Source organism: Mesoplodon densirostris, chromosome 1 (assembly GCF_025265405.1).
Source record: "Mesoplodon densirostris isolate mMesDen1 chromosome 1, mMesDen1 primary haplotype, whole genome shotgun sequence".
Classification (NCBI taxonomy): Eukaryota; Metazoa; Chordata; class Mammalia; order Artiodactyla; family Ziphiidae; genus Mesoplodon; species Mesoplodon densirostris.
Window position 1 is genome coordinate 73,162,600 of NC_082661.1, and position 25,189 is coordinate 73,187,788.

At 36.4% G+C, this 25,189-nt stretch overlaps 1 protein-coding gene across 1 annotated transcript in view; it reads left to right on the forward strand.

Annotated features, from left to right (window-relative positions):
• Positions 1-24,767, forward strand: part of ARHGEF38 (Rho guanine nucleotide exchange factor 38) — a 159,308-nt gene extending 134,541 nt beyond the window's left edge. Inside the window, exons 8-14 of the mRNA XM_060088333.1 lie at positions 3,180-3,284; positions 5,404-5,526; positions 8,514-8,825; positions 14,306-14,449; positions 15,285-15,483; positions 15,628-15,887; positions 24,582-24,767. Coding sequence (XP_059944316.1) covers positions 3,180-3,284; positions 5,404-5,526; positions 8,514-8,825; positions 14,306-14,449; positions 15,285-15,483; positions 15,628-15,887; positions 24,582-24,767 — 1,329 coding nt within the window. The remainder of the gene's footprint in view (positions 1-3,179; positions 3,285-5,403; positions 5,527-8,513; positions 8,826-14,305; positions 14,450-15,284; positions 15,484-15,627; positions 15,888-24,581) is intronic.
• The last annotated feature ends 422 nt before the right edge of the window (positions 24,768-25,189 follow it).

A 25,189-nucleotide genomic window follows, 5' to 3' on the forward strand; every position in this document is an offset into this window, starting at 1 on the left:
AGATGGAGAAATATACCATGCTCCTGGATTGGAAGAATCAATATTGTGAAAATGACTCTACTACCCAAAGCAATCTACAGATTCAATGCAATACCTATCAAACTACCAATGGCATTTTTCACAGAACTAGAACAAAAAATTTCAAAATTTGTTTGGAAAAACAAAAGACCCCGAATAGCCAAAGCAATCTTGAGAACGAAAAAAGGAGCTGGAGGAATCAGGCTCCCTGACTTCAGACTATACTACAAAGCTACAGTAATTAAGACAGTGTGGTACTGGCATAAAAACAGAAAGATAGATCAATGGATCAGGATAGAAAGCCCAGAGATAAACCCACGCACATATGGCCAACTTATCTTTGATAAAGGAGGCAGGAATGTACAGTGGAGAAAGGACAGCCTCTTCAATAAGGGGTGCTGGGAAAACTGGACAGGGACATGTAAAAGTATGAGATTAGATCATTCCCTAACACCATTCACAAAAATAAGCTCAAAATGGATTAAAGACTTAAATGTAAGGCCAGAAACTATCAAACTCTTAGAGGAAAACATAGGTAGAACACTCTATGACATAAATCACAGCAAGATCCTTTTGGACCCACCTCCTAGAGAAATGGAAATAAAAACAAAGATAAACACATGGGACCTAATGAAACTTCAAAGCTTTTGCACAGCAAAGGAAACCATAAACAAGACCAAAAGACAACCCTCAGAATGGGAGAAAATATTTGCAAATGAAGCAACTGACAAAGGATTAATCTCCAAAATTTATAAGCAGCTCATGCAGCTCAATAGCAAAAAAACAAACAACCCAATCCAAAAATGGGCAGAAGACTTAAATAGGCATTTCTCCAAAGAAGATATACAGACTGCCAACAAACACATGAAAGAATGCTCAACATCATTAATCATTAGAGAAATGCAAATCAAAACTACAATGAGATATCATCTCACACCAGTCAGAATGGCCATCATCAAGAAATCTAGAAACAATAAATGCTGGAGAGGGTGTGGAGAAAAGGGAACACTCTTGCACTGCTGGTGGGAATGTGAATTGGTACAGCCACTATGGAGAACAGTATGGCGGTTCCTTAAAAAACTAAAAATAGAACTACCATATGATCCAGCAATCCCACTACTAGGCATATACCCTGAGAAAACCATAATTCAAAAAGAGACATGTACCAAAATGTTCATTGCAGCTCTATTCACAATAGCCCGGAGCTGGAAACAACCTAAGTGTCCATCATCGGATGAATGGATAAAGAAGATGTGGCACATATATACAATGGAATATTACTCAGCCATAAAAAGAAACGAAACTGAGCTATTTGTAATGAGGTGGATAGACCTAGAGTCTGTCATACAGAGTGAAGTAAGTCAGAAAGAGAAAGACAAATACCGTATGCTAACACATATATATGGAATATAAGAAAAAAAATGTCATGAAGAACCTAGGGGTAAAACGGGAATAAAGACACAGACCTACTTGAGAATGGACTTGGGGATATGGGGAGGGGGAAGGGTAAGCTGTGACAAAGCGAAAGAGAGGCATGGACATATATACACTACCAAACGTAGGGTAGACAGATAGTGGGAAGCAGCCGCAGAGCACAGGGAGATCAGCTCGGTGCTTTGTGACTGCCTGGAGGGGAGGGATGGGGAGGGTGGGAGGGAGGGAGATGCATGAGGGAGGGGATGTGGGAACAGATGTATATGTATGACTGATTCACTTTGTTATAAAGCAGAAACTAATAAAAAAAATAGAAAAAAAAAAAAAAAACTCTGCCCAGCATATTGTTATATGCCTCAAACTGGGTCAGAGCATAGAGATGCTAAGGCAGAGGGTGATGAATTTTGTGTGGATTACAAAGAACTATGCTGCCTATTTAATGAAAAGCTTTCTAGATAAATAATATTAAGGGGTTTTAAACTACTAAAATAAAATGTCACCATTTTCTATGCATTCAGTTCTAAGATCAACCACCTTAAATTAACAAATGTAGGAACTGAGAACAGCTACGGTGATTAGCCAGTACCAAACTGAAGAATACACAACATATTCCACAAAATAGGTGTGTGTTCACACAGATTTTGCCAACACAAAGCTGGTTCTGATATTTTGTAGCCTTTTTGAACACCAAGAAATACTTCTCATCATTGATAGAATAATGTGTCTTCCTAGAAATTGCCACAAGCATATAAAAAAGCATATTATTCTGAATGCTAGTTGGTATACATGTAAGATAACAAAAAAATAACTGAACGCATGTGATCACTATCTTAACTGCAGTTTTCCTAACAGAAGAATGGTTTTTGTTAAGATTTTTCATCATCTTTCAAATTTGAGTTGATAAAGAATTATCATATTTCTTTAGCCAAGACCCTAAGAATATTTTCTAAATAACCATTGTGAAATAAATTGGGATGAGTCATATCAGCAAAACAATAAATTCTAATCAATAGATCAAATTTTTAATTTAATTTTTCATTTTAATTTTATTAATTATTTTATAGAGCCACAAATGCAGTGTCATTTGAGTACACACATAATACATGCTATTAAAAACTGCAGAGAAAAGTTTTACATCCCACAGCTACCGTGACATAAGTGAAGCAATGTGAAAACGGAACAGCAAATTAAGTGGCACAATGCGGTTTTGTTACACTATTTGAACATCAGTTGTGCCATGTGCTGGACACAAAAGTTCTGTATTAAGACAGTCAGCGTAAGATGTAGAGAATGAACTTGAGGACACAGGGAGGGGGAAGGGGAAGCTGGGTTGAAGAAAGAGAGTGGCATGGACATATATACACTACCAAATGTAAAATAGATAGCTAGTGGGAAGCAGCTGCATAGCACAGGGAGATCAGCTCGGTGTTTTGTGACCACCTAGAGGGGTGGGATAAGGGAGGGAGGGAGGGAGATGCAAGAGGGAGGGGATATGGGGATATATGTATATGTATAGCTGATTCACTTTGTTATAAAGCAGAAACTTAACACACCATTGTAAAGAAATTATACTCCAATAAAGATGTTTTAAAAAATGAGCGTATCATGAAAAGTTTTCATCTCAATAAGGAGTTTTTTGTAATGTGCTGGACCAATACACTTTCTGATTTTTTTAAATACCAGATTCCTTTGAGTTATAAAAATAAATAATTTCATCTATATTTTAGGTGAAAGACAATACCTTTAATAGAGAAGAAAAACTATTTAGATCTTTAGAAAAAACTGTGAGGCACTGTGTGAAGAACATTTCATTCTGTCTTCAACACGTACAGGTGGGTAAGACACAACTGTTTTCAATGTTTCCACAGAAAGGTCTTGATGTCTCTGGTTATTATGAAGAGTAAATGTGACTGTTCATCATTTATATGATGACGCTTATTGTATCAAATTTGGGAGGCTGCAAGCTGCTGGTGAAGGAATCCAATCTAAAGACTTGGGTTTTGCTCTTTGTTCCCTTACCTCTTCCATCCTTCCCCCAATCCAAATTGCCATATGGTGGGACATTTGTTCATATGATTGCCACGTAGGGCTGGACCATCAGCATGTTTTCTCTATAAAAGAGATGAGTTAATTAACACAAAATGGCAGACAAGGCAGAAATGTGATTTGTTTGATTATACTAACATATCTTTTTCCAGTACCTGAAACACATATTTGCAAATTTAAGAGTAACACTGAAGGAAAAAAGAAAATCAACAGGAGACATAACATAAAATTAGAGGAGTTAAAAAGTTAAAAGTGCATAATATAAATGCTGTAAAACCCGCAAAAACCTGGATGTGCATCTTAAATTTAGCTGTAGGCTACCTAGCAGCCAACCCAAAAAGGGGTATATGATCACACAATTCTAAGACAAACAAAACACCTCTATTTATTTTATAACCAGTGTTTTATAATGCCCCCTTTACAGTTCTGAATGAAATTCATAGATAATTTAACCTTAGGTAGGTAGCTATACATAAAAGAAAATCAATATCAAGGAAAACATGTTCTAACAAAATATTATGAACACAGTATGCAAATATCTCCACACAATCAGAGTAGAAGACAAAAACACCTCCACAAATTTCCAGTCCCCTAGGTTTTCCTGCCCTTGTTGAGAATCACTGACTTAGACAAACCAGCTGGAGTACGGTATAATTATATTCAGTAGAAAGACCAGGAGTTTCTTCTGATGGATCTCATAAAGGGGACATAGTGTCCTTAACAACATCCTGACAATGGTCATGACTATGAGACATAGAAAGTTAGTAGAATTACATGTAAGTTAGTTAATAAATTGTTCCTTTCTATTTTCCAGTTTTTCTCTTGGATGTCTGTTTTGGAAGATGTTTGCATTCTTTGATAGACTATCACACCAACAGAAGATTAAGTTGACAGGCATAGTGATTTGGAGACAAGGTTCTATGTCACATAACCAACAAGCCACATTCTTTTCTTATTCATTAACTGATGCAAAGCCTGATTTTGAAGTCAGTTTTGCTAATCTCTTCCTAAAGCACTGCCTTCTGTGAAAGGAAAACAAAAACATAGGTATAACATCCAGAGGGCAGTGAGAGCCCTGTCCTTGATATACTTTTCAAGGAGTCAGTGCCTCTTGGGAATATCTACAGAAAAGTCTTCCATTTCCACTAATTGATTCAGAAAAAGTATGAGCATGTTCTCTTAAGGAGAAGATTAAATTCACTAAGGAAAACTAAAGACATAAAACAAAGAAGAGTGATTTTTAAAATAAGAGATCTGTAAGAATTGAATGATGAAGAATGGCCAAAGAGGGAATTTAAGATGGACTTCACTTAATAAAAGAGGGTGTCAAGGGACAGGACAGGGATAAAGATGCAGATGTAGAGAATAGACTTGAGGACACGGGGAGGGGGAAGGGTAAGCTGGGACGAAGTTAAAGGGTATCATTGACATATATGCACTACCAAATGTAAAATAGATAGCAAGTGGGAAGCAGCTGCATCGCACAGGGAGATCAGCTCTGTGTTTTGTGACTACCTAGAGGGGTGGGATAGGGAGGGTGGGAAGGAGACGCAAGAGGGAGGGGATATGGGGATATATGTATACATATAGCTGATTCACTTTGTTATACAGCAGAAAATAACACACCATTGTAAAGCAATTATACTCCAATAAAGATGTTAAAAAAAAGAAAAAGAGGGTGTCATACCTACGGAGCAGCATGAGAAAGTAACAGGGGAGAAAAGTAAGGAAATAGATTGTTATAGGTAACCTGATTGTACAAAGTGTTCATAAAATGTTTTCCTTCCTTTTTTTCTTTTTCTCTCAGTGATAATAGTTATGTTGATGAAGTGCACTTTGGGGATACATTTAATTGTACTGACTTCAGAACTTTGCCCTTTTGGTAACTTTGTTCTTGGGTTTCAGGATGCCATGCCTTTAGCTCTGCAGAGTGTAATGGAGCTCCAAGAGATTTCACACAACAAAGATGAGGACAAGAGGGGCTATTCAGAGGCTCCAAGTAATGCCCCAAATCCCTCTGATGACTTTGTAAGTTATTTATACCTGCAGATGAATGCAAATGAAATAGTAGGGTTAAGAGAAAAGCTGCTTTTCATTTACTTTTTTGGAGTTAAAAATAAAACATGCACTAAAGCAAATACTAATGTTAAAATTAGTAGATTTAAACAGGAGATTTTTTAATCACTAAATATTTTGAAGTGGATTAGTGAGGCTTTTACTATAATCAAAATTTAAGAGGGCTCCAGACTGTGTTTCTAGAGTAGTCAGTGTCTGTGTAGCTTTTAAAATCAATATTTAGTTTAAGTCTGCATATGGTGTATCAGGGATTTATTAAGTTAGAAAGATGTGAATTTCTTAGAGGAGTCTCTGGAAACGCCTAGAGTTTTTACATGAGGAGCAAAGATACTTTCTGAGGATGTGACTTTTATTAACATATTATTCACTGGAAAGTAAGGCCTTCCTCTTCAGAAAGTGCTTTATTTGAGTCATATATTATATCTTCTGTTCTGTGGTAAAATATTTGTTTTCTAAGAGTTCTGTAAAATATACAGAATCATAAAACATAGATTGGGAATCATTAAAAACATGCTTGGGCCAAGAAAGTATTTGGGTGGCAAACCAGTCTGAGTAATACTAATTTAAATTTAGTATCTTGTGTTCCATAGGTATTATTATTTCATAGTAGTATTTCAAGGATTATATAAAAGATATAATAGACTCCATCATCTTGAAGATCCTTAAAACTGGCATTTTTGTAATGGTATTATTGGCATTTGGGGTCAGACAAATCTTCATTGAGTGACCCTTGTGTTGGAGGATGTTTAGCTTTCCTACCAGACTCTAAATCCCAGTAACGTCCCCCATCTCATATTTCCAAATCCTGGGAAGGGATACTGCGACAGTGCCCACTCCAGTAGAAAAATACCCAGAAGCATCTAGCTTTCCTGGCACGGGGGAATGGAAAGTCACGATTACATCTGAACTAACATGGTAGATTAGATGGATGAGAGGGAGGAAGGGAGAGAGAGAGAGAGGGAGAGAGAGAGAAAGGAGAAAGTCCGTTTTTACAACATGTTAAATAGAAGTGTACCTAGTTCTTTATATGTTTTCTGGGCTTAATTACACTAAGCACATTTTAGAAAAGTCCTTAAGCGTTTGCTCTCTAGCTTAATTCTGACATTAGTTAAGGTAATAGCTATTTATTGAACACCATGAAGAGCATGGTATATAACTTCTCCTTCATCAAGCATGCCCCAGAACTTGACAGAATGAAAAAGAAGGTGTCCTTTCCTACCTTGCATAAAACCACAGGACGATAAACTACGCTAAATTAAAATAATTATCAGAAAGCTCAATATAAAAGTACTTTTTTATGGTAAGGTATATTGAACTCTTTTTTATTTTTTTGCGGTACGCGGCCCTCTCACTGTTGTGGCCTCTCCCGTTGCGGAGCACAGGCTCCGGACACACAGGCTCAGCGGCCATGGCTCATGGGCCCAGCCGCTCCACGGCATGTGGGATCTTCCCGGACCGGGACACGAACCCGTGTTCCCTGCATTGGCAGGCGGACTCTCAACCACTGCGCCACCAGGGAAGCCCCTGAACTGTTTTTAAAAATCAAATATTAAGAGCTCCAATCTATCTAAAGGCAGAGCAATTGTTTTTATCTAATCATGAGAGGTACCTATCTACACATTTTGTATAGCACAGAATATTAGAATAAAATCTGATTCTTATTCATTCCAACCATAATTCCCAGGTACAGATGAACTGGTTCATGTCTGTGGGTCATAGGACATATATATTGTAATTATATTGTAATTTTGTAATTAGATTACCTGTGGAATTCAGGTATGTACCAAACACAGTAATTTATCCCAGAACAGAAAACAGATTCTTTGCTTAGTTGAAGGACTCATTAAATAGTCTGCAGGTATATAATGATTATTTTATAAGCTAGACATCAAATTTAATCTGTGTTGGCTATTGCTGGTGCCAGTAAGAGATTGGTCTCCCTCCTCTTCTAGATTTCCCATGAGTTCAGACAAAGTTACTAGAGGTCACTTAATACAAGCTGCTGCTCAGATGCTGATTCCCTAGAACATCTTTCAGGGTACAAAAGAGAAAACTACTTCCAAATTGGCATAGCATAATCATGACACTCAAGCATATATGATAAATTTGGGCAGCCAGCAAACATACTTCAGAATAGAGGGGAGGAAAGAGAAATAGAAGAAATTAAATCTAGGGTGCTCAGTTGCTGGCATGGAGTTAGGCATTAATACAATGTTCATTTTCAATGACTCAGACCTAAAAATATAACAATTTAGGACACAGAATCAGCATCAGCTTAATCCTTCAAAGTATTTAAAGAGGAAGCAATAACTCTCTGGTCATTTCTATAACAGGAACAAAATACCTGTAATAAGGGGTACTATCCGTATAGGGGATAGGATTCCACTACCAAAATCAGCCACCAGGGTAGCCAGGGAATTGGGGTAGATGTGGGAGGCATGAGACACAGCCTCTCCTAAGGCCAATTGTCTTCCTTTTATTACTAGCAAAGGAAGGGAATGATATGTGAATAACTTATGCAGTCTTGGTAGTCAAAGGTGGAGATTGCCCCCTAGCCCATGTTCTGGAGAAGCTCCAGTTGGCTCTGGGATTAGAAAGAAGGGGAAGGGGAAAGTGTTGAGGGAGGTGACCTCACTGACAAAACCAATGGCTGTAGAGAGAAGGGTGGAGCATAGTTTGGGTGTGCAGGTTTCAACTTTTGTATTCTTCTTCCTGTTCACTCTTCAGGTTCAACGTTAGAGTCTAGAGTTGCTGTTTTAAGTCCTTAAACAGGTTTAGCTAGACAAAAAAAATGATCCCATGCTTTTTCAACTTGTCTAGATACTTTCCTGCCTTCCTTTGTGTTCCTGCAGGGAGGAAGTAAGCTTATTGATAACAACTCCAGACGTGGTATTGGGTGTTCCTCCTTCTGTGATGGGATTGTTTTGCTCTTTTGGCAGGCAGCTCATTTACAGAAGCTTGTCCTGACGCCCCTGTCAGCCCTGCTATCCCTATTCCCAGGGCCCCAGAAGCTAATCCAGAAACGCTATGACAAACTGCTGGACTACAACAGCTACCTGCAGCGGGTGGCGGCGGATGAGTCAGACTTGGCCAAAAGGGAATATGAGGCCCTCAATGCCCAGCTTGTGGAAGAGCTCCAGGTGTTCAACCAGGCCGCGCAGAAGATTCTGTTGAACTGCCTGTGCAGTTTCATCACCCTCCTCAGGGACCTGATGCTCATGGTCCAGAGGGTTTATTCCACGGTGGTGTCGGTAAGCACAGCACCAGCACTTGGCTACCTTGGCCTACAGAATCTGTCAGAAAGCACAGCATGCACAGCAGCCTGCTCATAGCATACCTGAGTGTAGTGTATGTGTGTGGCTTCTATTTTAGCTGAAGCCACTCAGAGGGTGTTCTGCTCCTTATCCCTCTTCTGCACAGGAAGGTAAAATCAATTTTCCTAGTGCTGGTTTGCTGTGACTTATACCCTTGGAGCTCTTTTTGGAAATTCCTTTTCAAGCACCAAACATCTTTCAGCTTTGCTCCCCTCATTGATGGAACCAATGTAGCTCCATCTGCCTGATGCTATTTTGAAGCTTATCAACTCATATTTTGTATTCTCTTCCCATTCAACCATTTTTAAATGTTAACCATGACTGAGACATGGATCCAAAAATAAGGCCATCTCAGCGTAATGACAGAAATAGGATATCAGTCAAACCAGTCTTTGTTTTGCTTTTGTTTTCCTCCAAAGAAGAGAAGCCTGATTTGTGTATGGGAAATATATATATATATATATATATATATATATATATATATATATATATGTATATATCTTAACTTTCCATTAGGATATGATTTTAGAACTATTTTCTTTTTTTTTAAGATTTATTATTTATTATTTATTTATTTATTGGCTACCTTGGGTCTTAGTTGCAGCACACAGGATCTTCGGTGAGGCATGCAGGATCTTTTGCTGCAGCGTGCGGGCTCTTTGTTGTGGTGCGCGAGCTTCTCTCTAGCTGTGGCATGCATGTTTTCTCTTCTGTAGTTGTGGCACGTGGGCTCTGTAGTTTGCAGCACGTGGGCTCTCTCGCTGAAGCACACAGAGCTCAGTAGTTGTGGCGCGCGGGCTTAGTTGCCCTGCGGCATGTGGGATCTTAGTTCCCTGACCAGGGATTGAACCCGCATCCCCTGCATTGTAAGGTGGATTCTTTATACTGGACCACCAGGGAAGTCCTTATAATTTTTTTCTGAAGAGGAAAAAAGATATTTACAACCTAATATCAATTTTTAAAAAATCAGCTTCGTTTCAAGTGTATTACTTCCTTTCATTTCAAGTGTATTACTTATCATTCAGCTCGTGTGATATTTAATGGACATTTGGAGGAAAATTAATTGTCCCTACTTTACTTTTTATTGTATATTTAATTAACTTTTATCCTCTGAATTAAATTAAGTTGAATAAAGAGGTGCTACATTTACTTGGCTCAAAAGGAAGAACTATATAAAAATAAGTAAGCAGTCCCATACTCATTCTGTGTCCAAACCACTCCAACTCCTGCTCTCACCCCCACTGATATTAGTTCATTTTTATATACTTAGAGTTTCTTTGTGCCATTAAAAGTAAATGCAAATATATATTTTTATTTCCTACACAAACTAGCAAACTATAGTACATTCTGCAACTTGCTTTTAACATCCATGTCAGTACATAGAGAGCTTCCTCATTTCTTTTACAGCTATATATTAGTCCACTACATAGTTGTACAATAGTGTGTAATCAGCCTCCTATTTTTTTGGTAACAACTTTGTTGAGATATAATTCACATACTGTACACTCCACCCATTTAAAATGTACAACTCAATGGTTATTCATAAGAGTTGTGAAACCCATCACCACAATCAATTTTTAGAATATTGTCATCACCCCCAAAAGAAACTCTGTACCATTAGCAGTGACTCCACATTTCCCCCTAACCTCCCTAGTCCCAGACAACCACCAATCTACTTTCTGTCTCTACATATATGCTTATTCTGGACATGTGGCATAAATAGAATTATACAACATGTGGTTCTTTGTGTCTTCTTTCACTTAGCATAATGTTTCAAGTTCCATCCATGTTGCACTGTGTTTCAGAACTTAATTCCTTTTATTGCCAAGTAATATTACATTGTATGGGCATGTCACATTTTATTTGTCCATTCATCAGTTGATGAACATTTAGGTTATTTCCACTTTCTGGCTATTATGAACAATGCTGCTATGAACATTCAAGTTCTTAGTAGATGTATGTTTCCATTTCTCTTGGGTATATACCTAGGAGTGGAATTGCTGGATCATATGGTAACTCTATGTTAACCTTTTGAATAACTGCCAGTCTGTTTTTCAAAGTGGCTGCACTATTTTACATTCTCAACAGCAATGATTGAGGGTTCCAATTTCCTCACATCTGTCTTTTTTTTATTATGGCTATCTTAGTGGGTATGAAGTGATATCTCATGTGGTTTTGATTTGCATTTCTCTTATCAGTCCCCTATTTTTAAACTTTTAAAGTTGATGTGTAACTTAAAAGATTATATACAGTAAAATAAAAGAAGGAGCCTTAAAACACCCAGTCTTCAAAGGGACAAGGGGAAGGAGTAGCTATAGGAATGTGTAGAGAGAGCTAAGTGGAAAGGTTTACCTGACAGGATCTGTGACTATCAGTCAACACTACAGAAAGCAATAAATACTAAAGAAATTTATTGGGAAATAAATTTCCTTATCTCACTTTCCTCCCTTATTCTGATTTCCTATGGGTGCTTCTCATTGCAAGAACCCATCTGAAAACCAGAGTGCAAGAAAGCTGTTGATACACTCTATACTGGTCAGCCTTCCAGAGCACAGAGCAGGATGGAAATGGAAAAAGAATAAATTTGAAAAAAACAAACAAAAGATATTCAGCACACAAAGTTAATGCTGATTAGAGTTCAGCAATACCACACTATGATTACTTTTGCTTTTACGTATAGATTTTCTGTTTTTCTTAAAGTTAATAATTGTGTTTGTCTTTTATCAGCTTAATTTTCATTTGCCTAACTTTATCTGCCAATTTGACTGGATCACTTCTTAAGATATTCAGATGTGTGATATATTCTATTAATTGTGTCTTCTTGCAGAAATCTCTCAGAGAACTGGTTATCCTTTTTATCTCATAATTAACTGTAATCCTGGGATTACACTTCATCATCATTCTGGGGAATCCCTTTACCTCTCTTCTGTGTGGGATCTCACATTTCCTTATCCCATGTTGACCTTCTTTCTTGCTTTCTGCCTTTATTTGGGGGAGCAAATTTTTGAGTAGTTTCTTAAGAAAGGAAAATTGGGAGGTTAATATTTTGACACCTCAAATATCAGAAAATGTCTTTATACTATCATCATATTTAATTGATAGTTTGGCTGGGTGTAAAATTTTAAGTTGTTCTTCCTGAATTTGAAAGCATTCCATTGTTCCATTGTCTTCTAGCTTCCACTGTTTCTGTTGAGAACTCTGGGGCATTTTGGTTCTTGATTCTTTGTATGCACTTTCCCCACCCTATCCCATTCTAAAAGCTTATGGAATTTTCTTATTGTCTTCATCAGTCTGAAATTTAATGATGATGAACCTTGGTATGTCAGATGCTTTGTGGGATCCTTTCAACCTGAAAATTTATGTCTTCCACTTCTAGAAACTTTGAACATTTCATTGATGATTGTTCTCTCTTCCCTTTCTCTTTTCTCTCTTTCTGAAATTCCTGGGTTGTTCCTCTAATCTTGCATCTTTTTCCACTTATTTTCTATCTCTTTATTGCTTTGCTCTACTTCCTAAGAAAACTTCCTACTTAATCTTCAAACCCATCTTTTGATTTATTCTTATTTCTGTTCCCATGATTTTAATTTTTGAAAGTTCTTTTTGGCTTTCTTAAGATGAAAACAGGTTGCCTTTATTTTTATAAGACTCTTTCTTTCTTGTTATAGTTATGACTTAGATGTCTGATATACTTGATCATTCACCACTGATAAAGAGTTGAGGACTAATTGGCAGCATTGAGCACCTAGATAGGCATTGAAAACCCTAAACATCCACTACTGTGTAGAGCAATTTGACTGCAATTTCATTTGGGAACTCTTAATGATAGCACCATTAGGTCTTTCCTCTTAGGCTGGTCAGAGTCTCCAGAGATGTCCCTTCAAGTTTTCTGCCTAAAGGGTAATGGTCAACTGCTAGGTCTGGTTGGCAGGGTCTCTGGGTCCAGTCTATATCCACTCACTTAATTACCCTCTTTCTAACATGGGTCCCCCACCATTATTTGTGTCTCATGCCCCCAGTCTAGATACTCTCTGTTTTACCATTTGCAGAAAAGAAAACTTCATCTTCTGCTAAGGTAGGGAAGAAGCAATCACCAAGATTCACTGAAATGGAGAAAGAATCTGGGGATACAACTGCTTCAAAACAATTCCAGTTGTCTATATCTGCATAACAAATTACACCAAACATGGTGGTACGAAACAACCAATAGTCATTTCTTACTATTGTTTCTCATAGTTCTGGGGTTCACTGGGATCAGGTAATCATTCTCAGTGTCTCAGTCAGATAATAGCTGGGGCTGAAGTGGTCACAAAGACTTTCTCAGGCCTCTAAGATTGGTGGTGGGAAGATGACAGAAGACTCAAACAGCTGGGGACTGGAATAGCTGGGGCCCCACAGACAACCACCCATCCCACCATCACCCCCACCACTCCCCGCTCCATCTTTCAACATGTTCTTCTGATATGGTGGACACAGTGCAGCTGGACTTCTTCCATAGCAACTAAAGTCTCCCTAAGGTGAGTGTCCCAAGAGAAACCAGCAGAAACTGCATGATCTTTTTTAGCCTAATCTTGAAAGTCAAACAACATCACTTCCTTTATTCTATTTATTTCAATATTCTATTCATTGAGGCAATCATAAAGTCCCACCCAATTTTGAGGGAAGGGGACATTGACTCCACCTCTTGATGGGAAACATATCAAAGAATTTGCTTATTTGTTTTAACCACCACAGGATCTTAACCAATGTTTCTTGTTTTAGCCTTTTTCTCCTTCCTACTGTACCACCCCACCACATTGGAGGGGACTACTACCATCAATTACTGAGTCTTTCTTCCCAAAATTTTATTGCTATTGTAATTTTTTCTCTTCTGTTTCCTTTTATTTAGGCTTGAACTTAAAAAAAAATCCTTGTCATTTTTTTTAAATGCTTGGCTTTTTATTTATTTGTTTGTTTATTTATTTATTTTTTTGGCTGTGTTGGGTCTTCATTTCTGCGTGAGGGCTTTCTCTAGTTGTGGCAAGCGGGGGTCACTCTTCATCGCAATGCACAGGCCTCTCACTGTCGTGGCCTCTCTTGTTGCGGAGCACAGGCTCCAGACGTGCAGGCTCAGTAGTTGTGGCTCACAGGCCTAGTTGCTCTGCGGCACGTGGGATAATCCCAGACCAGGGCTCGAACCCATGTCCCCTGCATTAGCAGGCAGATTCTCAACCACTGCGCCACCAGGGAAGCCCCCTTGTCATTTTTGTGGGGTTTCTGGAGACAACAAATTAGATGGTTTTGATATAGGAGTTTTAATGTTGCCCTAATTTTTTGCTGTGGAATATGGTATAATTTTTTACTGTTCATCACAGATCTACTAAATTCAATACCTAATATGGTTAAGTATTCATCTGGGAATGTCTTATTTCTACCTACAGGTACCACTGTTGGCTTCAAGCATCTCTGAAATTCAGAATCGAGTACTAGAAGAGGTTCAAAATATGAATTTTGTGAAGGATAACAGTGCTACATTTATTGAGAGGAAACTTAGTTTTGAAAAGAAGAAGACTGTGCAAATTCTGGTGAGTTTGGTAGCATTCAGTAACAATGATGACTATCACTTTTTTGCCTTGATCAAATCATAATATATTATTTTCCATATCACTTATGTCATTCTAATAGCCTATAGTTTACCTACTTATTATATGTAGAATTTCTTGTCTATTTCTAGCCTCTATACTATGAACTCCATAAGGTCATAGATTTTTTACCTGTTTTGTACATGATGTGTACAAAACAAGTGCCTAAATGGTGCTTGACACAAGGTAGGCACTCTATAAATATCTGTTGGATGAGTGAACAGAATTTTATAGAGCAAAATCATTACAGTTCGAACCTTTCATTTTTCTCGATAAGGAATCCCAGTTTGCAGAGATGAAGTGGCTTTCTCAAAGTCACTTAGTGGCAGAGCTGGGACAGGGACCAGGCCTCTTGACTCCTGCCTAATTTACTGATATTATTTCCCAGAAAAATACATGCACATGTACAATTTACTTAATTAAATATTATTTATCAAGTGCTTAATACACAAGTGATTGCCTACAGCATGGCAAAGAATTAAAAAATTGTTCAACATCGAAGAAGGATTAGAACCTTTGCCTTCGTATTCTCAGCTGAATTTTCTTTTTTCTCTACAACACTGCCCTCATGTGCTAACTAGAGAATCTTTCCCTGCATAACTCAGCTAAATACGTTCACATAATAACCTGATCTCTGCCTCAACATTGAAATAATCCTTAATCAATGTATGGCTTCAACATTTAAAAAATCTCCAGAGAAGAAATATCTACCAATATTTATCTGTGAGGATTTTATTATACATCTATCTGAACAAAAATCTCTCCTTACTTCTCCCAGCCGGAAGTGCCACGTCAGAATGACACTCACCGCTGCAAACTTCTATCCACATACAGTACAGAGGAACTCTACCAAGCTAAGCGCAAGTGCAATGCTACACAAGAATATGACATCAATCTTCTGGAAGGGGAGTTGGTGGCTGTGATGGAACAGAAGGATCCGTTGGGGAGTACCAGCAGGTGGCTTGTTGACACAGGAAGTAAGTTTTTTGCATAAGAAGCAAAGAACTTCCACCTCTCTTCTAGTTGAGATTTTCCCAGGGGGCCTCTGTGTCCTTCTCTAAATGCAACTGTTTGGAAAGAGTTATAAATAACCATGTTTCTTCTTTCTATTTCCTATCCAGTTATAAAAGGATATGTGTATTCCTCCTTTCTAAAACCCTACAATCCAGCAAAAGTGCAGAAGGTGGACGCCGAGAACAGATTCTGTGATGATGATTTTGATAACATCAGCCTCTTTGTTTCTTCACGACCAGCCAGTGACAGTGTCACAGGCACCCCAGAAGGTAGCATAAGTGATAGCAGCTCATCTCTTAGTGGAACATGTGGGAAGTCTGAAACAAACGGTACTGATGTTGACAGTTTTCAAGAGGTAGATGAACAGGTAAGAATTTGAACCTGATGTAAAGACGCTTGGCTGTTGGAATCATGAAAGATGTTCTATCTTACTGTGAGACTTGGTGGAAGTGTCAGCTTCCTCTGTAGCACTTCTCTCTAGCACTTCCTCTCTGTGCACCTTTTTGCAAGGAATTTAATTCTCTGAGCCTGTTTCCTCAAATGAAGAAAAGAGGACAGTAATTCCTACTTTGCAGAGTTGATGTGTGGATATTAGAGATATTAGATATTAGAGATAATTTTATATGTAAAGTATCCAGCACAGAGTAGGCACTGAATAAATAGTAGCTGTTACTACTTAGAGTGAAGTGAAGATGGTCTCTTTATACTTCCCCCATGAGAGGAAAACAGCTCAATACTGAACAGATCACCGCCATCAGTAGCATGTGGAAAATTGACCATAGTTCCTCTGAGAGCAGTATCTTCATTGCGCTATCTATGAATCAGTCATTTTTAATCTCTTGCATAATGACATATACTATTGATATATACTGAAACTTTTAAAAGCTACTTTTCTCTCACTTAACCAGTGCAAAGGCTATTGGCATAACCCTTTCCCAAAATGGTAAGTTAACTATAATATAGGGTTCCTTTTTGCTACCTCAGAAATGTTAATCCCCAAGTGGTGACCAACTAACTGGTTCCTTTTTTAAACTTGCTTTTTTTTTCTTTAGTGGACTTTTTTTTGTCTGTATTGGGTCTTCGTTGCTGCGCGTGGGCTTTCTCTAGTTGTGGCGAGCAGGGGCTACTCTTCGTTGTGGTGTGCAGGCTTCTTATTGCGGGGGCTTGTTGCAGAGCACAGGCTCTAGGTGCACGGGCTTCAGTAGTTATGGCACATGGACTCAGTAGTTGTGGCTCACGGGCTCTAGAGCACAGGCTCAGTAGTTGTGGTGCATGGGCTTGTGGGATCTTCCAGGTCCCCTGCATTGGCAGGCGGATTCTTAACCACTGTGCCACCAGCGAAGCCCCTAGTGGCTTTTTATTAATTAATTTTAACTTCTTTTTAAAAAATAAGACTAATACATGTTCTTTGTGGAAAGTTAAAATAGTAGAAGTATATACGTAAATTAATAGTAAAGGTCTTTATTCTCTCCTCAGTCCTACTTTTCAGAGACAACATGCAGGTATATCTTTTCAGATATTGTATTTACATGAGTGAATTTATACTTAGACGAGTGGGAACATATACGTGGTACATAATTTTTTTCAGTTAACAATATATCTTAGATAAAACAGTACCTAAATATCTGCCTTCTTCCTTAAAAATTCTGCATAGTATTTCATTATCTGGATACATCATAATTTATGTAACTATTACCATAATAATAAACATTCAGAATATTTTGGGGGTTTTAAAATTTCAAACAATATTTCAGGCCAGATCCTTGTTTATCTATTTTTATACTTATATATGAGTATATCTGTAGTGCAAGTTCCTGAAAATATTGGAGTGTCAAAGGATATATAGTCTTGATATACATTGTCATACTGCTCTTCAAAAATATTTTTATTCAACTTCTTTCAACAATACATTGATTGCTGTCCAATTCATGACTGATACATTAAAAAATAGTTTTATTAAGTTCTTATTTACATACCATACAATTTATGCAATTTAAATGTACAATTCACTGACTTTTAGTATATTAACTGGGTTTTGCAACCATTACCTGAATCCAACTTTAGAACATTTCCTTCACCCTAAAAGATCCTTTGAACCCATTTGCAGCTCCTCCCCTTTCTCACTTTTAGCCCCAAGAAATCTTTAATCACTTTTTTCCTCCATAGATTTGCCTTCTTTGTATTTTTTGTATTAATGGAATCATACAGTATGTGGTGTTTTACAGCCAACTTCCTTCACTTAACATGTTTTTTGAGATTCATCAGTGTTGTAGTATGTATATGTATTTTGTTGCTTTTCATTGCCTAACGGTATTTTACTCTATGAATATAGCATATTTTGTTTACCCATTCACCAACTGATGGACATCTGGGGTAATTTCTATTATGAATAATGCTGCTATGAACATTTGTGTGCAAGTCTTTGTGTGAATTTCATTTTCTTGAGTAGATCCCTAGGAGTGGAATTGCTATTGGTAAGATTAAGTTTTTAAAAAACTGCTAAGCTGTTTTTCAAAGTGACTGCCCCGTTGTATATACCCAACAGCAATGTATGAGGATTGTGAATTGCAGTTTCTCCACATCCTTGCCTTATTGTCTGTCTTTTTTTTTATCACAGCCATCTTAATGGAAGTGAAGTTGTGTCTCATTGTAGTTTTGATTTACATTTCCCTAATGACTAATGTTATTGAGTATCTTTCATGTTCTTATTGGCCATTCCTGCATCTTCTTTGCTGAAAGGTCTTTTCAAATATTTGCCCATTTTAAAAATTGGGCCATTTCTCTTCTTATTATACAGTTTTAAGAATTCTTTATATACTCTGCATAGAGTTCTTTATCAGATATATAATTTGCAAATACTTTCTCCCAGTCACTACTGATTCTAAACTCATTTATACATTACTATGTGTTCTTACCACTTTTCTGTCTTGAAGTTTCAAAAACCCTGTTTTTCTATTACTCATTCACTCTCTTAGTTTATTCAGAGTTTCTATAAGACAATATAATGTTATAATACAAACCAATAAAAGAATTTTTATCAGTGAAATCTATATACTTGATTAAATGCTCTGGCTGACTTTTAATAACTTCTAAGTTACTAAGATAACCTTCTAAGTTATCTTAATAACCTAAGACAGACACTGGAGGCCCAAATTTGTGAAGGTGACCTAAAGCTGGCTTGATGTTGAGTTCTAGTTTTTACTTGGCTTTACGGGGACTATTAGATTAAGCACCTCACTTAGCCTCTTTCAGCATGAACTGTGTAGTCTAAAACTGCATCTAGTCCCTACTAGCTGCTACTGCAGAGTAATTGTCTTTGAGTAAACCTATTAATATGTATCATGAGAATTAGATCCATTAGAAGTTTCCATTGCTGAGAGGAAAAAACATGAGATAATTTTCTTTTGTCCAAAACAGAAAGTATATTAATGATATCTCTCCATAAAGTGCTATTTGTTTTCTTTCTCCTCTGAGTTTCGAACCAATTCAAAACAGACCCTGGTGTCAGGGATATAAATCTAAACATCATTACAAATATAGCTGGATTAGAAAATGCAGCTTGGATCTGTGGCCACATAGGATCCCCTATACCTTTGCTTTGAGTTGAAATAACCGAACCCAAATTGCAGGTCTCTTCTGATCAAATAATAATGGCATGATCTGTATTAGTTTTCTATGCTGCATAACAAATTGTCACAAATTAAGTAGCTTAAAAAAACATAAATTTATTATCTCACCGTTTCCATGGTCAGAAGTACAGGCAACAGCTTAGCTGGGTGCTCTGCTTGGAATCTCAGAGAACTGAAATCTAGACATTTGCTTGGCCGTGTCTCTTTCTGAAAATCAGGGTTGTCTTCCAAGCTCATGGTTGTTGGCAAAACTTAGTTCTTTTTTCCAGTAGGAACAAGGTCTCCATTTTCTTGCTGGCTATCAACCAAGGACCACTGTCAACACCCAGAGGCTGTGCTCAGATCCTTGCTACATGGCTGTCCCTATAGGCAGTTAACGACATGGCTTTTGGCTTGCTCAAGGCCAGCAGGAGAGCATCTCTCTGATTTCAAACCTTTCCCTTCAGAGGTGACTGGACTCTCTTTTAAAGGACTCACCTGATTATGTCAGGCCCACTCAGGATAATGTTCATCTAACTCAAAGTCAACTTATTAGGGATCTTATTAGGCACCCCTGTAAGATCCCTTTACCTTTACCATGTAATGTAACCTAATCACAGGAGTGAAATCCCATCATATTCACAAAGGGGATTATACAGAACAAGTTCAGCAGGAGGTAGTAATCTTGGGGTCCACCTTAGAATGCTGCCTACCACAGTATGTAAGGTGCCTTGTTTGGCAAGCAGGATGTTGGACTAATGTGATCATCTTTGGTACTTCTCAAAGAGGACCAAGTTTAATAATGGCTAAAACCAAGTTTTAGAGGGAAGTAATGGGTGAGAATCAGTACTCTTTTCTTTTTTCACATAAATAATACTGAGAACATAATTTTTGACATCAAAAAAGTTGTTTTGCACTAATTCTAGATTCATTGTCCGGTCCCTCCTCTTGACATTTTTCAACTGCTTATGATGATAATGTTATATGTCTAGTGTGTCATTATTTTTAAAGTGCTTCAAAAGTCAGCAGGCTGTAACATATTTAAGTAGTCATTAAATGATGCTTTAGAGAGCTATTTATTGACATGAAAAGATTTTAAAATATATTTTGAAGTGAAAAAGCAGGTTGCAAAAATTACATATACAATAATTACATGTTTATTACCACTTTAGGTAGGTAGGTAGATAGAAAGAAAAGAGGAAGAAGAAAAGGAAGAAAGGATAAAAGGAAAACACGGTATTAATAAAAATTAGTAAATTTCTTCGTGTTTACCTTTATTTAAAATTGTTTTTTACAAAAATTACTTGTGTAATAACAATTCATAATTGTTAATTAAAGAACAAGAAAGCTTGCTTCTGGTGGGTAAAAGAGAAGAAAGAGCATTTTTCATGCAATATAACTATCTTGGCTTCCTGAGCTAATATGATATAATACTGTAAGTGCTAGTTTTGTAGCTTTTTAGTTTTGGAAAGAAAGATTAAAATACACTATGATTTTTGTTGTTGCTAATTGGAGAACTGGGATGAAATCAATAAAATGAAATTCAGTGAAGATAGGTAATGTGGCTCACTAAGGGAGAATAATTAAATGCACAAATATAGCATAAGGAAATGCTGAACTGGCAATGGCACCACAAGGAAAGAGCTGGTGGTTATGAACAGTAGGTAATAAATTGGGTATGAGTCAATAATACAGTAATAAAGAGTGTTATTTAAAAAGAGTAAATGCTGTGGAGAACTGGGTTGTAGTCATAAAATATTGTCCATAAAATGCGCCAGAGCTTTACAGATTGCAAAGAAGCAACTAATAAAATATATTTTCATAAATGCCAAGGGAAAAAAAGGATTAGATGATTATGTCTTAAATTGACAAAATTTTAATGTGTCTGGACCAAAACATAATAACATTGAAAGTCCAACAGCCTAGAACAATTAAAAAAATTTTTTTAAAGAGAGAAAACCTTTAGCTCTTAAATCCATAACAGATTGAAAACTTCTAGCCTGTAGTCTAACGTGATCGACTATCATCTCTTGAAAAGCAGACTTACTTCCATTTTGAGTATCTATCTTAAGTGGAAGCACAAACATATATAAAAACCGAAAAATGCTCATCCTAAATTAATTTTGGACTATGATCATCTAAAGTATTGAAAGTATATAATTTTGTACTTTAAGTTTACAATTTTATGAGAATCTATATTGAGCGTTTAAAATATAAGCTTTGCCATAATTTCATACCAAATAGGTCTAGGTGGAAGATTTTATATTGCCCTTGAGAGTATATGTGCCAAATTGAAAGATCACCACAAATATTTAGGAATCATATATTAGCAGGTAATTTGACCTGCTAAAAAATCTATAGCTGCACTGATTAAGAATATACATTATGTATAAAAATTGCAAAAGATGGCTAGCAACTGCTAATGTGGGCTCTTAAGATTATTTCAGAAGCTGTGTTATGATACATGATATTCCTGAAAGCTTCTGCAAACCAAATCCTCCACTCTGTTCTTGTGGATATATTCAATGTCTTCACTTTCTAAACAACAAAACATATTAGAGATTCCAGTCCCTTTCCACAAGAATACACTCTGCACATCCTTGCTAGAACAAGAGTTTCGTTATTAAAGTACTATGAGAAATGGACCAAGCACAGGATTTGGAGTTAGAAGATATGGTCCTAGCAGTACCAACTAGCTCTATGATTATGAGCTTGTTACTTCTTTAAGTCACAGCTCACAGGGTTGTTGAGGATAAAGCACATTTGACATATAAACTGTTATGAGAGTTATAAAAGGTGGTCATTATTGCTACCACTCGATTGATCAAGAATTTATGGCATCTCCCTTTTTGTTTTCTCTTTACTTTTTAAAATTACAAAATAACCCATGTCTACCAATCTGTCTTGTATGACACAAGATGATCTCTTGAATATTCTTGTATGATATCCAAGCCCTTCAGCCTTACTTTCAAATCAAATCAACATATATTTGAATTCCTACTGTATACCAGATGTGGTCAATGGAACAAAGTTGAAATGTGGTTCCTCTGTCTGAGGTGGAGCTCATGCTAGAGTTGATGAGATGATATATAAGTCAGTGGTATCAGAATACCATCAAAAGCTAAATAGTTCAAGATCTAAAGAATAGTTTACACTGTACCTATACAGTTGACCCTTGAACAACTCGGGGGTGAGGTGTGCTGACCCCCTGGGCAGCTGAAAATCTACAAAAAATTTTGAATCCCCCAAAACCTAACTACTAATAGCCTACTGTTGACCAGAAGCCTTACTGATAATATAAATTCTTGATTAACATATATATTGTATGTTTATGTATTATATATACATACAAGTAAGTAAGCTAGAAAAAAAGGCTATTAAGAAAATCATAAGGAAAAGAATACATTTACAGTACTGTACTGTATTTATTGATACTATAAGTTTATGTCATCTATTTACAAAATGAATCATTTAATACCAACTTCAATATTGTATTATATGATACAAAACACTGTAGATATTAAATGTATTGCTAACACTAGACATCAGAAATGAAAAAATAATATGAAAAAGCTATTCATATTTATTTACAGGTATAATGATTCATGCATTGAAAACAAAGCAGTAGCAATAGGATTGCTTTATGGTCGCCTAGTGTAATCAATATGATTGCTTCATGGTAGGCTAGTCTATACATTAATGACTGAATCATTATCAGATTTTTATGGCATACAGTATTATAGCCATATTCATAGTACAATATTGGAAACATTGTTTAGTTTTACAAAAACCACTTACCTGTGATGATAGGCTGATACGCATCGCAGTCTCTCCAGTTATGAGGAAGAGGCATATTGAACAGTAATATAATTCTTTGAAAGCAAAGTTATAAAACAGCAAGAAAATGAACACATTATTTTTTATGTTAAATATCACTCATCTTATGCCTATGCAAGTAAGGGTAGACTAGTATCTATATATATTTTATGCATTCATGACATACTTTACTTTTTCTTAATTTTTTTTGATATTTCTAAACTATGTGGTTCATCTGTGAGTTTTTTCAAATAGTTGCAAATCTCCCCAAATTTTTCCAATAATTTACTGAAAAAAATCTGCTTATAAGTGGGCCCACTCAGCTGGGTGTTGTCCAGGGGTCAACTGTAGTCCCCCCTCCACATTACCCAGTCTCTTTCCTGCTCAATGGAGTCATCTTATTTCTCATAATTTCCTTTTTATATTGACCTTCAATTCTGAGAAAGTTAATCTGCTTGCCTTTCCCATATACTGTTTCCATGTATTCATCTCTGTACCTTTGAATAAGACATATCCACCCCTTTATCAACTTTGTCACCTGTAAAAGGTTACTTCTTCCAAAACACAGCTCACAATTAGCTGATACATATATCACCTGCATTTGTACGGTGTTTTTTGTTTTGTTTTGTTTTTTGTTTTTTCATGTGTCCCTTTTTATTGGCATTTGTTTTTCCTAGCTGGGTTATAAGTTCTCTGATAACATAATATCTGGTTATTAATAGATACTTAATAACTTCTAATTAAATAAATGAATGAATAAATGTTGTTAGTTGATTGCTAAATTTTATACCATAACTAAACATTTTTATTAACAGTCTTATGATTTTAGTGGAGGAGAGACTAATCACTTATTTAGAGGCTTCTTATGCATCTAATAATTATGAAGTACTCTTTTGAGGTTAAAGAAAAATTCTTTTGACTGAAATATATTTTATTAGTCTCTCTAGGTCACTCAAATAATTTAAAATTATAAATTTAATACATTGTCATTATAAAAGTTTATAAGATGAGTCAACAAATAAAAATGAAAATCACCTCTAATTCTACTACTTAAAGAAAACCATCTAACAATATTAGACACATATTGCACATCTGATTCTATATCTTTTGGGGGGGGCTGAGCACTTTATCATAAGCATTTTCCTGTATTATTAGTCTCAGAAAACACTATTTTTATGACTACAAATTTCCTTCATGTAAGCATCTAGAATTTAATTTTTGCTGAACCTTTAGTGTTATTCCAACTTCCCTCCCACTTTTCACCTTATAAGTAAGTCGGTATTGCAGTAACATTATTATGCAATAATCTGTGCCAATGTTTCTATGTCATAGAAGAGACTCTTAGAGCTATTACTGAATCAAAAAGAGTTAACATTTAAAAAATCTAATAGAAAGTGCCTAATTGCCTTCAAGAATGAACAGTTTAGACTCCTCCCAACAGGACAATAAGAATGGAAATTTCACTCTATTTTCATCTTGGGCCATACTTTAGCAAAATAAATCCAACAAAGGAGTTGGGGAGTGACTTTGGAAAAATAAGAAAACTTCAGCATTTCTTCTAAAAGCTTGGAAGTCTTTATTATGTTTGTCTAGATTTTTAGGCTCTGCTTCTAATAATGTCATTTGCTTGCGTCTAGATTTTCTATGCAGTTCATGCCTTTCAGGCACGGAGTGACCATGAACTCAGCCTTCAGGAATACCAAAGAGTTCATATACTTAGATTTTGTGACCTAAGTGGCAACAAAGAGTGGTGGTTAGCTGAAGTTCAAGGGCAGAAGGGCTATGTTCCAGCTAACTACCTTGGGAAGATGACTTATGCTTAAGAAAATAAGCCTTTGACTTTTATTTTCTGGCAAGCTGTTGACTGACTACCTCATAAAACCGACATTACAAAATGTTGGCCTAGAAATCAAGAAACCTCCAAACTACATGAACTGATACCATACCAGGTTTTAAGGAAGACTGTACCTCCAAACAAGATTATTTCAAAATGTATTATGAAGAATACATGTTGAAGGAAACACTAAACAAATAGCAAAACAAACAGTCAAAGCTCCAACTATCAACTACTTAAAAGTGATCTTCTGAAAGGGTAAATGTATTCTTTATCGTCATGAAAGGTTGGATCTAAGGACAAGGTTTTTTCAATTTACTGTATTTTATTTTTCTATATTATATATTTTGCCTTAAATGTTTTTGTTTTTCATATTCTCTCTTTTGCACACGCATGCACATATATACATAC